At 41.1% G+C, this 12,821-nt stretch overlaps 1 protein-coding gene across 2 annotated transcripts in view; it reads left to right on the top strand.

The window, feature by feature from the left end:
• Positions 1-12,821, top strand: part of tars2 (threonyl-tRNA synthetase 2, mitochondrial) — a 14,575-nt gene extending 1,754 nt beyond the window's left edge. The window contains exons 1-18 of one of the 2 annotated variants that reach the window (XM_086311678.1): positions 42-3,138; positions 4,447-4,628; positions 4,709-4,823; positions 5,157-5,278; positions 5,640-5,748; positions 6,165-6,229; positions 6,314-6,392; positions 6,948-7,094; positions 7,177-7,275; positions 7,973-8,142; positions 8,215-8,377; positions 8,845-8,982; positions 9,411-9,488; positions 11,305-11,405; positions 11,917-12,018; positions 12,121-12,193; positions 12,339-12,453; positions 12,557-12,821. In XM_086311678.1, coding sequence (XP_086167804.1) covers positions 3,055-3,138; positions 4,447-4,628; positions 4,709-4,823; positions 5,157-5,278; positions 5,640-5,748; positions 6,165-6,229; positions 6,314-6,392; positions 6,948-7,094; positions 7,177-7,275; positions 7,973-8,142; positions 8,215-8,377; positions 8,845-8,982; positions 9,411-9,488; positions 11,305-11,405; positions 11,917-12,018; positions 12,121-12,193; positions 12,339-12,453; positions 12,557-12,699 — 2,085 coding nt within the window. In that variant the 5' untranslated portion in view covers positions 42-3,054 and the 3' untranslated portion in view covers positions 12,700-12,821. Of the gene's footprint in view, positions 1-41; positions 3,139-4,446; positions 4,629-4,708; positions 4,824-5,156; positions 5,279-5,639; positions 5,749-6,164; positions 6,230-6,313; positions 6,393-6,947; positions 7,095-7,176; positions 7,276-7,972; positions 8,143-8,214; positions 8,378-8,844; positions 8,983-9,410; positions 9,489-11,304; positions 11,406-11,916; positions 12,019-12,120; positions 12,194-12,338; positions 12,454-12,556 lie in introns of those variants that run through there. The other variant, XM_086311679.1, reaches the window with a different exon arrangement.

Here is a 12,821-nt window from a genome sequence, read left to right as displayed (position 1 = left end):
GAAGATTTTCTCTCCAGTACCTATCATGTGTTTATGTCCTCCTTTTGCGAAACCACCGCACAGAAGAGGAGGCTGAAGATAATTATGCATTTTTATTTCCTATATATAAATGTCTACCTGTGCGCGCTTCACATTAGACTGAGTCATGAAGATACTCAGTAGTGGATGATGGGATGGGAGGGAGTATTAGACTTTGAACCACACCCTTGCTAGGCTTCAATATGTACTCTTGAATAAAATCCAGAGTTTCAATTCAACTGGGAGGGGGAGGTATTTTTATTTGGTCACTATCCATCACTTGAATTGCGCTGTTTGACTTTACCTTTCAGATTGTTCTCATGCATTTGCACAGCTACCATTACATTAACATTTAAAGCCTTTGTTTTTCAGCTGTGCTTTCTTGCTAGGTAGACTTGATGCTTTTCCATTTGTAGGAACCCACAGATGGTGTTTAAGCTAATTAGGATTGCATGTAAAATGGTTCATTTGAATACTTCCAATTGTTTTGGCCTTTTTCTCTATATTGCTAATTTCATGCTTTTGCTTTCAAGCGTCTGTGCTTACCTTGTGCTCACATGGGCTTCACCCTAAAACACTTGTGCACCTCTCACCACTTTTAAGAGGTAAAATAACAACGAAGAAAAAGATTAGCACGATGGCCTTAATGCTCCCTCTTGTCCAGAAATTGTTTCCATAATACTGACCTCTCTCATACATTGGTAGTAGTTTACCTCTACAAGTCAGAGGTGCAGTGGTCTCACATCTCTAGTGTTTGATTCAAGTGTGTGTTGAAGCTGTGGTGAAATTACAGTTTTATCAATATGCTGAAAACCTTCCTGCATAAAGTCTCTGAATACATTGTTTAAAAAATATACCCAAATGTAACCACAAAGCATATTTGTCACTACAGCGTTGGCACACTGGTGTTTTCCTGAATGTTTATACGTCTGTTACCACCCTCTGTAAATTGTTATCTTCACAGTCACATGTAGGAGCAGCTAATAATCAGTTTGCAGTGTTCACATTGCACACAGAATAATTGTAAAACATCTTCAAGTTCACCTTCTCGTCCCTTCCTCGTGACCTTAAGATAACTTGGTTTGACCAATTGAAAATGACTGACAAAACTACCAGCCTGTTTGTGTGTGTGTGTGTGTATATATATATATAAGTTGAACTGCTTTCACTGCTGTTCTCATCAATGATGCTATATCACCGCCCTTTGAGTGTCCAATCTTTTCTGGTGTGATGAACATGCACACATTCTGCAGCTTTTATTTTTGTCACAGTGAATATATGCATACTTAAGGGGGGAACTATATCTTATGATATTATTTTTAAGGATCAAAACTATTAGAGGGGTAACATTTTCAGTGCATTAATGAATTGACTTAAACCAGCCTTCACATATTGGCAAATCTTTTTTTTTTTCTTTTTCTTTTGCTTTATAGACTGTAATCAGTCTGCTCCATTTGCCATTTTCTGTATTTGTTGTTGTTTTGGTTCATTCTGTTTAAAAAAAAAAAAAAAAAAAAAAAAAAAAAAGCTTGCACACTACACCACACACTGTTGCTGGAAAGCCACACTTTACAATCAAGTTCATTTAAAAACCCTGTACCTATTTCTGGACCATATTTGCAGAGCTCACTTGAGACATTGTGACTGAGTGATGACTCACCTCTAGTGTGTAATTAATATGCCCACAGTAAGACCAAACAGTGGCTGCACAGTGTTCAGCAAATAATTATTTTTTACATTCATTTAATTTAACATGATGCAGGATAATTTATTCTTGTTGTGGATATTTTCTGCTACACATTAGGGCCCCTGTTCCTGTTAATCTGCTGCTAAAACTTTTAAAATGTCATACAGCTGAAATGTAAGGTCTTCAGTGCTTATTAAGACATCTGAACCTTTAGGGAAAATACTAGATCGACTTTTTGCCCTTATAGAGGCCAACAGACATGTGGCGTGTGAAGCATTTTAATTGCAAAAGGCTTTTACCTAATTTTAACATGGACATGATGTTAAACCAAACACAGTTTTAAAACCTTACCTATAATATGGTTTAATCTGCTAATTAAGGTGATGTCACCAAGTAATTGCTGGGGTAATTTAAAGCTGAATGGACTGTATTTACACTGTAAAGTCCAGTAGATTTCTCTCATAGAGCTGTAGCTCCCCCAAGCGGCAGAGCAGAAGTACTTCGGCTGCTGTAGTCTTTAAGTCGTCCTTGATGAAGCCGCTTCATCTCTCCGTTGGGTTGTTTTACCCACAATTTCTAAATCCAAAATATAATGACGCTCCTTTTCAGAATCAGCTGGTTTGTTTATTAATATTCTCAGCTTTTTAAGTCTGTTCACAAAATTAAACGGCCAGTGAATAGTTTTATAATTAAAATTATTTAGAGCTTTTGACAGCGAGTCTGTAGAGGGCAGGGTTTAAAATATGTCCCTTATTTTAATAAGAGCTGCAGTGAATGTGGTTTTCGGTGAAAGTCAAACTGTATTCATCTTTCCTCCCTCCGTGTTTTAAAATAAACTTGTACTTTGGGCACTAAACTGATGCACACTTGCAGCAGGCTCGGGAAGCTAAGAGCACCGATTCTGCTGCTCAGCTTGTGGGCCCGTCGTGATGCAGCAGGTCGGTGCTTCTCTGAAATTACTTTGTTTTGCACGCAAGCTCTCAAACACCGTTTTGCAGTGTTCTCCACAAACGAGAACTGTCGACGCATGCGCTGTTTCGTGTAAATTTCAGCATATGTGACTCCAGTCTGAAGCGCCTGACCGGACAGTGCGTAATTTTATTTTTGAAGGCTAGAGATGTTTTCCCCCATCGCGCTCTTTCTATTTCCCCTGCGTTTAATTGCGCGCCCTGGCGTAGATGTCAGGAGCGCGCACGCTGAGACGGAGCTCCGTCATAACTTTTCAGTCTTTACGTCAACGCTGCTGCCAGTAACCCGTGCTTTCCGGTGTTATGGCCGCTTGCAGTGAAGGGGACAGTTATATGTGGTAATGGTGAATGAAGCGGTTGTTTTAGGCAGGGGTGTTTGGTATGGCGGTGACGCAGCTGCTTCGGCTTGTTACCTGTCGTTCGACAGCTCGTGCGACCCTTTGCGCGCAGAGGAAGTACAGCAAGGTGCGGTAAAGCAGTGCACTGAGTGAGGCTAACGTTAGCAAGCAGCAGTGTTTTCAGTGAGTGTTGTGAGCTGCTGTTGATGCTCCTGTCTGTTAAATGTGCTAATGGGCACATTTGTCGTGTGGTAGCTAAGATTAATGTGCTTTTAATTCGGTTTTTATCGTGATTTTGTTTCATGTTTTGGCTTCTTTTTTTTTTTTGATAGCCATACCCGGTTTGTTAATGTATGGGAAATGGTGATGAATGCAAAGTTATAACTTTGTTTTTAATTCAACTTAAATATTTATTTCATATTGAATTATCAGCTATTGTCGAGATTGGATTTTTCTCTTTAGTTTTCGCTGATATAAATATGTTAACATTATTGTTGTTGTTATTGTTATTATTATTATTATTATTATTATTAATCATGTTTTTCTGACACAAGATTTTGACAACCAGTATTACAATACGAACAAGACTCATTTACAATAAACTTAAAAAAAAGGGTCCTGATGCTTTTTGTGTTGACAAATCAGCTCAGTACTAAAACAAAGAACTTTGTGGACTTCCTGAGGACTTTATGGAAATTTTGTAAGAAAAGTTAGTTTTTGTTTTTTCTAAAAGTCTATAGAGTTTTTTTTGTTTACGGTCAGTTAACTACGTTTTTGTTTTTTTTGTTTTGTTTTTTTGTTATAACCAACTAAAACAAGTACTGATATAATAATACATGGGTAAAAACTTTTGGATTTTCTTTAAGGCTATTCCTAAAATGTTCATTCTGTTTAATTTTACCTTGGGGCCATGGTGATTAAAGGTATTATGGCTTATTAATTAATTAATTGAACAAGTTTAAAATCCATTCCAGTTCATTAATTATGTCATGCCAACACCTCCATAGTCTTATAAAGTAGTCCTTTATACCCTTCATAGATGAAGAATTGTCTTAAGGTGTTATTACAGCTGGTTTGGAAAAGCCTTCACTGCGTTAAACTGACAGGTGTTTCAAATATTTAGTCCATCCCATGCATATTAGTGATGAGTCTGTGCAGTGTAAGCTAAATAGTAAGGTAAACATATTGAGGGGCTATGCTTGTGTATGTCTTTGCATTATGTTACTCATTCTGTTGGGGCAGTAAGATAAGTTCAGAATATATTATTGTGTTGCTAAAATCCTAAATGCTTGTCTGTCTCTCTTAGCTTTACTGCATATGCACTTAATTTCTGGAGGTCTTATTTGACGGGTTTTCTGTCATCTTCAGATTTTAGTTCTTTTGTCCTTTTGCTTCTTGTAAATAATTTCAAACCAAATCTTTTTTTGCTTTACAGGTGAATGCATCTCCTGCCTTATCTGAACGACTGCAGATCTTTGAGGCTCTCAGGGAAAAACGTGGAAATGGGAAGCGTTTTGAATCGACAGAAATGCCCCTCCGTATCCGGCTGGTTGACGGCCGGATAGTTAAGGGAACAGCTGGTGTCACCACACCGCTCTATGTTGCTCGGAGTGTGAGGTAAGTACCCAGTTTATACTGTTTGGTTTAATATGTTTAACTGTCGTGATATAACTGTGCTTTTGCACGTGTTGTTTCAGATTGAAAGGAGCCCTGGTGAGTAAGGTGAATGGGGAACTCTGGGAGCTTGGACGACCCCTAGAGGCAGACTGTGAACTACAACTTCTGGGGTTTGATACAACTGAGGGAAAGCAGGTAATTACACAGTTCCCCGCTGTTAACTTCCTTTAAGTATGTGCAGTTTCCCCTATTTGACCTGTAAGTGTGATGTTGATGAAAAATTTGTTTTGAAGGTTTTTTTTAAAAACATTTTCTCACCTCATTCAGCATCATCATAAGTTAGAAAATAAATAAAGATGTTAACATGCCATGTAACATGGCAAACAAAAATTGAAACGACACTTTAACTGGGACCAGCAGTAGTGGGATGAGAGCATCTTTGTGTTTCCTTGCTGTTTTAATCTATCATCCCAAAAGTACAGTGTAGATGTCTTTGGCGCTCACTCATTACGACCCTTGATTTCACAGGCAGCCTGGAGAACAGGGGCGTGCGTCCTCGGTGGAGTCTTGGAGGGCATGTTTGGTGCTGAGGTGTGCAGAGAAGGAACATCAGAGTTCGGGCTTTTCTGTGATTACCTGTTGGACAACAGGTGATTACTATCTATCAGATATGAGCTCTGTCAAAACTTCATCTTTGTGTGCTCACAAACGCAAAAGAGGTGGTGGTAGTTACATGATGGTTGTTATTTCAGTTTTTCAGCTTCTTTTTGTTTTAAAGGGAAAAAAATCCTGACCTTTCAAATAAAGTGTATATTTTTTATTCATGAGTTTAATTAGTTACTAAATTGTATTTATATGCATGCTGTGTATAGCTGTTCATTATTATGTGCTGCTTTAATGACACCGTTTCCACCTTATGTAACTCGTGCCGGCTGTTTGACCTGTATGGCATGCTCCTGATTCTGACTAAACTGCAGCTGAAGTTTTGCCTGAATGTGACTTCATCTACAGTTTTTTGTCTCTGAGTGATGTGGAGGCGAGGTGTAAGGAGGCGGCAGCACTCAAACGTCCTCTCTCTAGACTGGAGCTGAGTATAGAAGAGGTCCAAGAGCTATTCCAGGTCTGCAACATGCTCTGTTTGTTATAATATAATATTGATGACAGACATTTTCAGTGCTGACACATCTTTCTTTAATTCTTTATGTAGAGGAGGTAAGTCTTAATTATCAAATCACTGTGGCATAGCTGTTCAAGCTCCTTCCTCACACTTTTAATGCACCAGCTTATATTACGCCAGGAAGCAGGAAAGATTTGTTATTTTATATTTATTTCCACTTTAAAAAAAACACTGGTGGTGTAGCAGCATTGTGCCATGCTGGCTTGAAGCATATCTGAGTAACCTTTGATAGGATGTGAATAGCAGTTATGTTACTCGCTTTTTAAGTGTGACTCCTGTTTTTAGTCCAGCTGTGATATTTGTCTGTCCTCGTGTCCATGTTGAACTTAAAATCGGTTTTCTGTGTTTTCTTCTTACAGAGCAGTAAGCTGAGGCTGAAGTTTGCTGAAGAGCAGATGAATGGCGCCACTGTCACAGTATACAGGCACGTAGGAAAACTTCTTACCTGCCAGTGATTTAAAACACTCACCAGTAAATTAACTGGTTTCAACCATTCTGTGTGGCTCAGGTGTGGAGACACTATAGCGGTCTGCAACGGCCCCCTCCTCCCACACACAGGCCTCCTCACAGTCTTCAAGATGCTGCAGGTATGTGTTTGTGTATCCAGTCAGTGTATTCAGTCCTTTGCTCGTCTTTCTGTTTTCTCTTTTTGTGTTTTTGTGTTTCACTGCCAGTTTATCTATTTTATTGTTTTGCTTTTCTTAAGCAAATCAAGAATTTGTTCTATTCCTATGAAAACTGTATTTCATATGGCAGTGCTATCACGATTTTTCACACTCAAACACTATATGACTGCAATGAAAGAGGCAGTGCCATCTCATCAGTTAAAATCTGTTTTATTTGGACCTTCGTGGCTCTCTCTCAGATGGGACACATGCTGTGTGAGTGGAATTTTCCTCATCCATATTGATCCAGGGAGAGAGGAAAGTTTCCATACCAAGCTGCCACTGGGCAGACTGGGATTCCACAACAGAAAGGGCCTGGAAATATCAGCAGCAGGATGTTGTGTTTGTCAGAGGCCAGATTTCTGTTCTGGGCTCTTAGAAACACACGGCCATCCGTCCCTCTCATAACTTTCTCTTTTGCCACGTCCATGTTCACCTATTATTTTCTCCCCACTTTTCATCTCTGTACCATTCCAGCTGTCCTCTGTGACCCTGGCCAACCAGACAGAGTCCTCCGGTTTGACACGACTGTTAGGTGTGGCCTTTCCAGGTGAGAAAGAGAAGGAGGAGTGGGAGAGGGAGCAGGAGGAAGCGAGGAGGCGGGACCACAGACGCATCGGGACGGTAAGACGGAAACCGTACATGGGTACAGAAGATGATGCCATCTTAAAAAGTGAAATAAGAACCTTTTCATGTTCTTCCACAGGACCAGGAGCTGTTCTTCTTCAATGAAGTCAGTCCAGGAAGTTGTTTCTTTCTGCCTAAAGGAGCCCACATCTACAGCACACTCACAGACTTCATTAAGGTGAATTATTTGTTTGAGCTTATATTTGAATCCCCTAGAACTGCACCATCACAGCCTTGTTACACCTGTAGAAAGCATTACAGATAAGAAACTGTATGAATATAGCGCAGGGACAAAGGGTCGTGGATAAACATGTCATCAAACCTCATATTTGGCCTGGGCCTCTCACTGCTTAGTTGTGGCTTTAAAGAATGAACACAGCATTACACAGGAAACATTTTTTCTCTAGTTAGTTTGCCTGTTTGTGGTACATCAAAAGTTGTTTAATCAAAAATCAAGAAATAACTGTATAATGGTTCAAATGAACTATCTGCTTGCAGAAAAAACCTGTTAAGTGAGCTCCGGCCCTTTTCAACACCGCTTATGCAACTAAAACCAAAAAATGCCCCACAAGCTTTAATTTGATTATTCAAAATCCAACTGTGACCTTAGTTGGTTTTATATAATGATAAAATGCCGCTTATGCAGGAAGTTGTTCATTGAGTGTGTGTATTTATTGAATGTTGTCCATTTAAACGTAATAACACGCATCAACACGTGCTCTGCTGATTGTAATGCTGAGGTCATACGTGTTCATGTCAGCGGTCAGGATGTCAGCCTTTTTAGCCTAAAGTCTCTATGCTGTTTGACCCTGTGACCATTTGACCCTGTCCTCCACTCATTGTCACACAAGTCCTTCCTTCCTGACCTCTCATAGTGTGAATACCGAAGGCGAGGCTTCACTGAGGTCGTGACCCCAACGCTATACAGCACTGCGTTATGGGAGCGCTCTGGCCACTGGGAGCACTACAGCAAGAACATGTTCACTGTGAAATCAGAGGACTCTCAGACCTACGCTCTCAAACCCATGAACTGTCCTGCACACTGGTGAACACACACACCTTACCTACCTGTGCTCGGGTGCCTTTGCAGAGACTGACTCTCCTTTGTTGTGTTCAGCCTGATGTTTGAGCAGCGCGTTCGCTCGTGGAGAGAGCTCCCTCTGCGATGGGCCGACTTCGGGGCGCTGCATCGTAATGAGCTCTCCGGCGCTCTGGGAGGTCTCACTCGCGTTCGCAGGTTCTGCCAGGATGACGCGCACATATTTTGCACACCTGAACAGGTACGCAAACAGGCAGATGATCTCTCGTTTCTAAACCAAGGCATGTTTAAGTGGGACAGACGCTGTAAACGAGACCCACGTGGAACCGCATTTCAGTGATTAGATGGGCTGTGTAAATGACTCCTGAGACATTCCAGGAAGCTTTAGCCTGGATGAATGAAGGTCTTTGTCCTTTTCAGACTTTGCACCTCCGTATGTAAGCCTTTGTGGCTCTGCAGTAAATCTGATCCCCTACATGGAGTCCTGCAGCCTTCCCATGATACTGTTCCTTCAGCCTTTCTGTTTGCACCTTGTTAATTCAGAGACGGTGGTCACATGATGATCACCACTATGTCAGCCTGAGAAATTCGATCTTGGTTTAATTTTTACACTCTCAGTTGTTGTTGGTCTCTCAGCTGTGTACACTTTTCTGTTATTATTATGTCCTCATGTTGACCTCTTCCTGACTTTTCTTTCTTTTTTCCCAGCTGGAAGAAGAGATTGTGACTTGTTTGGACTTTGTGAGGAGCGTCTATCAAGTGTTTGGGTTTTCCTTTCACTGCCTGCTGTCTACGCGACCCACGCCGTGCCTGGGGGAGCCTGATCAGTGGGACACTGCTGAGCAGGTAAACAGACACGTTGACACACTCTCCATCATATTGTGTGCTAAAAGCAGTCCTACACAGACACAGCTGTTCAACGTGTGTGTTTGTATATATGTGTACTCTTGAGTGGCAGCCAGGGGGGAGGCATTTCCACTTAACCTATCAGTTATGTAAGTGGTACTTTCCAGTCGAGAGCTGCTTTGCGTCAGGCTGTTGGGTAGATGTATATCTCCAAATCCCCCGAGCACTTTTTAAATGGGCACAGCAGCAATCTAAGCTGATTCAATTGAGTGTAATTTAACATAACAGTTCTGAGCCTGCACAGTTCAAACACAGACATGGCGATCATAATGTGCTTTAATGTACTTATATTCTGTCATGCAACTACTTGCTTATTGTGGACTTTGGTGTGTGTGTGTGTGCGTGTGTGTGTGTGTGTGAGAGAGAAGCAGTTAGAGAGGAGTCTGCAGCAGTTTGGTGAACGCTGGGAATTAAACCCAGGAGACGGAGCGTTCTACGGACCAAAGGTCAGTGAGAAGGAAGACGTGCACTTAATGGACTCAGGAGTAAATGTTGTTTATCACTGTTTGTTTACACCAAAGCATCGTGACATCAGTTTAGTCACTTCCTCCTTAATGTAAAAAACTTTAAGGGAATGTGTGTTTTGTTTTGTTTTGGTTCTTTTTGTTTGTTTGGGGGTTTTTTATGTTGAAGCACTATTAAAGATTTACCAGGAGAGCTGATTAGCTTAGCATATTGACTCAGAAATGGTGGAAGCAGCTACTTTTGGGACAGCTACCAGCACCTCAAAAGCAAGCCAAGAAATGGTTTTAGGGTGGTCTCCATGTGGGAAAATTCTTTATCAGGTATAGCAACTTCCGAGTCTTAACTGCCTGACTTGTATCCTCAAACTGGAAAAAAACATGACTCTAATTCAGTCCAACTAAAAACTAAGTCTAACAGCTGGGTTGTTGCTAATCAAATGCACTTGACTGACTGATCATCAGAAAGTGTTGCCACTTCTTTTAAAGCAGAAGTTCTGACAGTTGGCTGGTCTGGCCACAATAGGAGTGAACGTCCCAGGAAATTCACCCCAGGGTCAGTCCATGCAATGTTCAGAAAAACCCAAGGTCTACATCTCAGACTCTACGGTCCTCAGTTAGCATGTTAAAAGTTGTGACAGTACAGTTATAAAAAGACTGAACAAGTATGACTTGTTTAGAAAGCCTCTTCTATCTAAAAAGAACAAAAAACAATGCTTAGATTTGCAAAGTTCTGAATAAACCAGAGACCTCTGTAACAATGTCCTTTAGACAGAAGAATCCAAAGTGGAGATGTTTGGTCATAATGCTCGGCAGCACATTTGCAAAATACCGAACGCAGCATATCGGCACAAACACCTCATAGCAGCTGTCAAGCTCGGTGGTGGAGGGGTGATGATTTGGGCTTGTTGTTGAGATGACCAGATGCAACAGGACAACAACTTAATGCACTGCAGCAAATCTACAATACCCCAGTTAAAGTCCAGACCTCAACCTGATTGAAACTTGGTGTAAAGGAGAGTGGGCTAGGACTCTACAGTTGTTGCTCTACCAGCTACTGAATACTGGGCTGCACTCAGTTTTTTCCACAGTAGTCCAGTGAAACCTTTGTTTCTCACAAGCCTGTAACAATGTGTTCATCAGCTTAGAGGTGCTGGCAGGTAGATCATTTTTCCATTTGATACAGAGCCAAGCTTACATTTTCTCTTCATTATCTCTGAAATCTTGGGAGAACAACAAACAAGAGCATTTCTCAAGTTTTGACAATAATAAAATTAGATTTAATGATTTTAATTCCTCTAAAGGGGATTTATTTATGTTGCAACGCAGATTAAGACATCTTTGTTCTGCTTCGGCTCTGCACAGAGAAACTACAGACACGAATTATTGTAGTTCACAGAATATTTAGAGGTTTTGTGTGCGTTTGCTTTTGTTTGTTTGTTTTTGTTTATTTTTAAATAAAATTGAAACGACAGTGCGGCAATGACCTTTGCTTTTTTTGGGGGGGGGTTGAGACTTAATTTATCTTTCCAAGAAGAAGTCGGCCTCAGATAAACATCAGCGTGCTCATGTGGAAGCACTGAGAGGAGGCGATGGGTGAAGTCAGGTTGAGCTTAACCGCTCGTTGAAACAGAGAAACGTGTATCCAGGATTTTTAAACCACAATCTAAGCAGCTAATCAGCTTCTCTCAGAAACCCATTTCTAATGATTCAGTGCACAAAAAGGTACTTTGTCTCAGAGCGCTAAACTGGAAGGGAAAAGTGAAGCCCGGTAATAACGCACGCCTTCATGTTTCATCAGATTGACATCCTGATCAAAGATGCTATTGGCAGACAGCACCAGTGTGCCACGATCCAGCTGGACTTCCAGCTGCCAATCAGATTTGACCTTCAGTACGTCGGGTGAGTCACTCATAAATTTCAGTAGTTGGCATTCAATCTCTTTAACATTCCTGCACTGATTTAAACCACTACTCCTTTACAGTTGGCCACTTCTTTTTGTTGAGAATGCATCCTTGTGTATGTATATATATATATATATCTATCTCCAGTAATCACTCGGGATAAGATGGCACAAGTCTAACTTTGGGAGCTAATTTGATGATGAAACATTAGCACTTTATTGGATTTATCAGCTCAAGTGTGTCGAATTTGGTCCACATCTACTGAAGTGTTTTTGATTATAATCTGATTAGATTATATGTTCAACAATAGATTAGTGTCCCATTGTAGAACAGTTTATAGGAAAAGTAGGTTAGAAATAAGCAACAGAGATCTGCATATTTACTTCCACTCAGCTACTTCACTTCAGTATAATGTAAAGTTCACAATACTGTCAAGAAGAGTATTTGTGTCTGTAGCTTGGCCACGCTGCACCACCTCCTGATCTCTTTTTTTGTAACCTTTCTCTCAGACGAGACGGACAGTTGCACAGACCAGTAATGATCCACAGAGCAGTGCTGGGATCGCTGGAGAGGATGATGGCCATACTGGCTGAAAACTTTGGAGGGAAATGGTGAGAAGATGATAATGCACAAAATCTGAATGTACCCCGTTAGTGGGATTATTGTCCTGTAGCTGTACGCTAACCTGTCACCCCCCTCTGTGCCTCACCCAGGCCTCTGTGGCTGTCTCCGGCTCAGGTCGCAGTTATTCCTGTGGGGGGCAACAATGAGTCGTACGGCAGGCAGGTCAGTGTCTGATGGAAATTTGCTTCGGGTGCATAAGCAGACAAAGTGAACTTTCATCCTGCCATGATTAATTTGTTCTTTAATATAAGAGGTAGATTACAGATACAGTCTTAAAAGAATGAATCCCTCTCTCTCTCCTGTTAAGGTGGTCCAGCAGTTCCATGAAGCTGGCTTTATGGCAGATCTGAATGACGATGAGGGAGCCACCTTAAATAAGAAGATCCGCTCTGCTCAGCTCGCCCAGTATAACTACATATTTGGTAAAGATGAATAACTAAGAGGCTACTTAAAATACTAAAGACTGCGACTGTTTTTCAGTACTGTTGACATATTTGACAGTCTTTTGTGTGTGTTTCTGTGCAGTGGTGGGTGATAAGGAGCGTGAGAGTGGAACAGTGAACGTGAGGAGCAGAGGGGGTAAACAGCTGGGCAGGAGGCCGACAGAGGAGGTGCTGATGTCCCTCACAAAGCTACGGGACACCAGAAGCAACCTCGATGAGTTTTGATGATGTCCTGGAAATAATGACTCACTGATGAAATGTTTGTTTTACATGTTCAGTCTGTTGCACTTTGGCTTTGTCTGAAGAAGCGGCTGGTTAAAGTTGGAATAAAAGTATAAAACACTGAT

Source organism: Aulonocara sp. 'chitande type north' Nkhata Bay, linkage group LG11 (genome assembly GCF_057382095.1).
Source record: "Aulonocara sp. 'chitande type north' Nkhata Bay isolate Kocher_YH1m ecotype deep benthic linkage group LG11, A_spYH_male_GT1.1, whole genome shotgun sequence".
Lineage (NCBI taxonomy): Eukaryota > Metazoa > Chordata > Actinopteri > Cichliformes > Cichlidae > Aulonocara > Aulonocara sp. 'chitande type north' Nkhata Bay.
The sequence above is the reverse complement of the archived record's forward strand: the minus strand, read 5'-3'. Positions and strand labels throughout refer to the sequence as shown.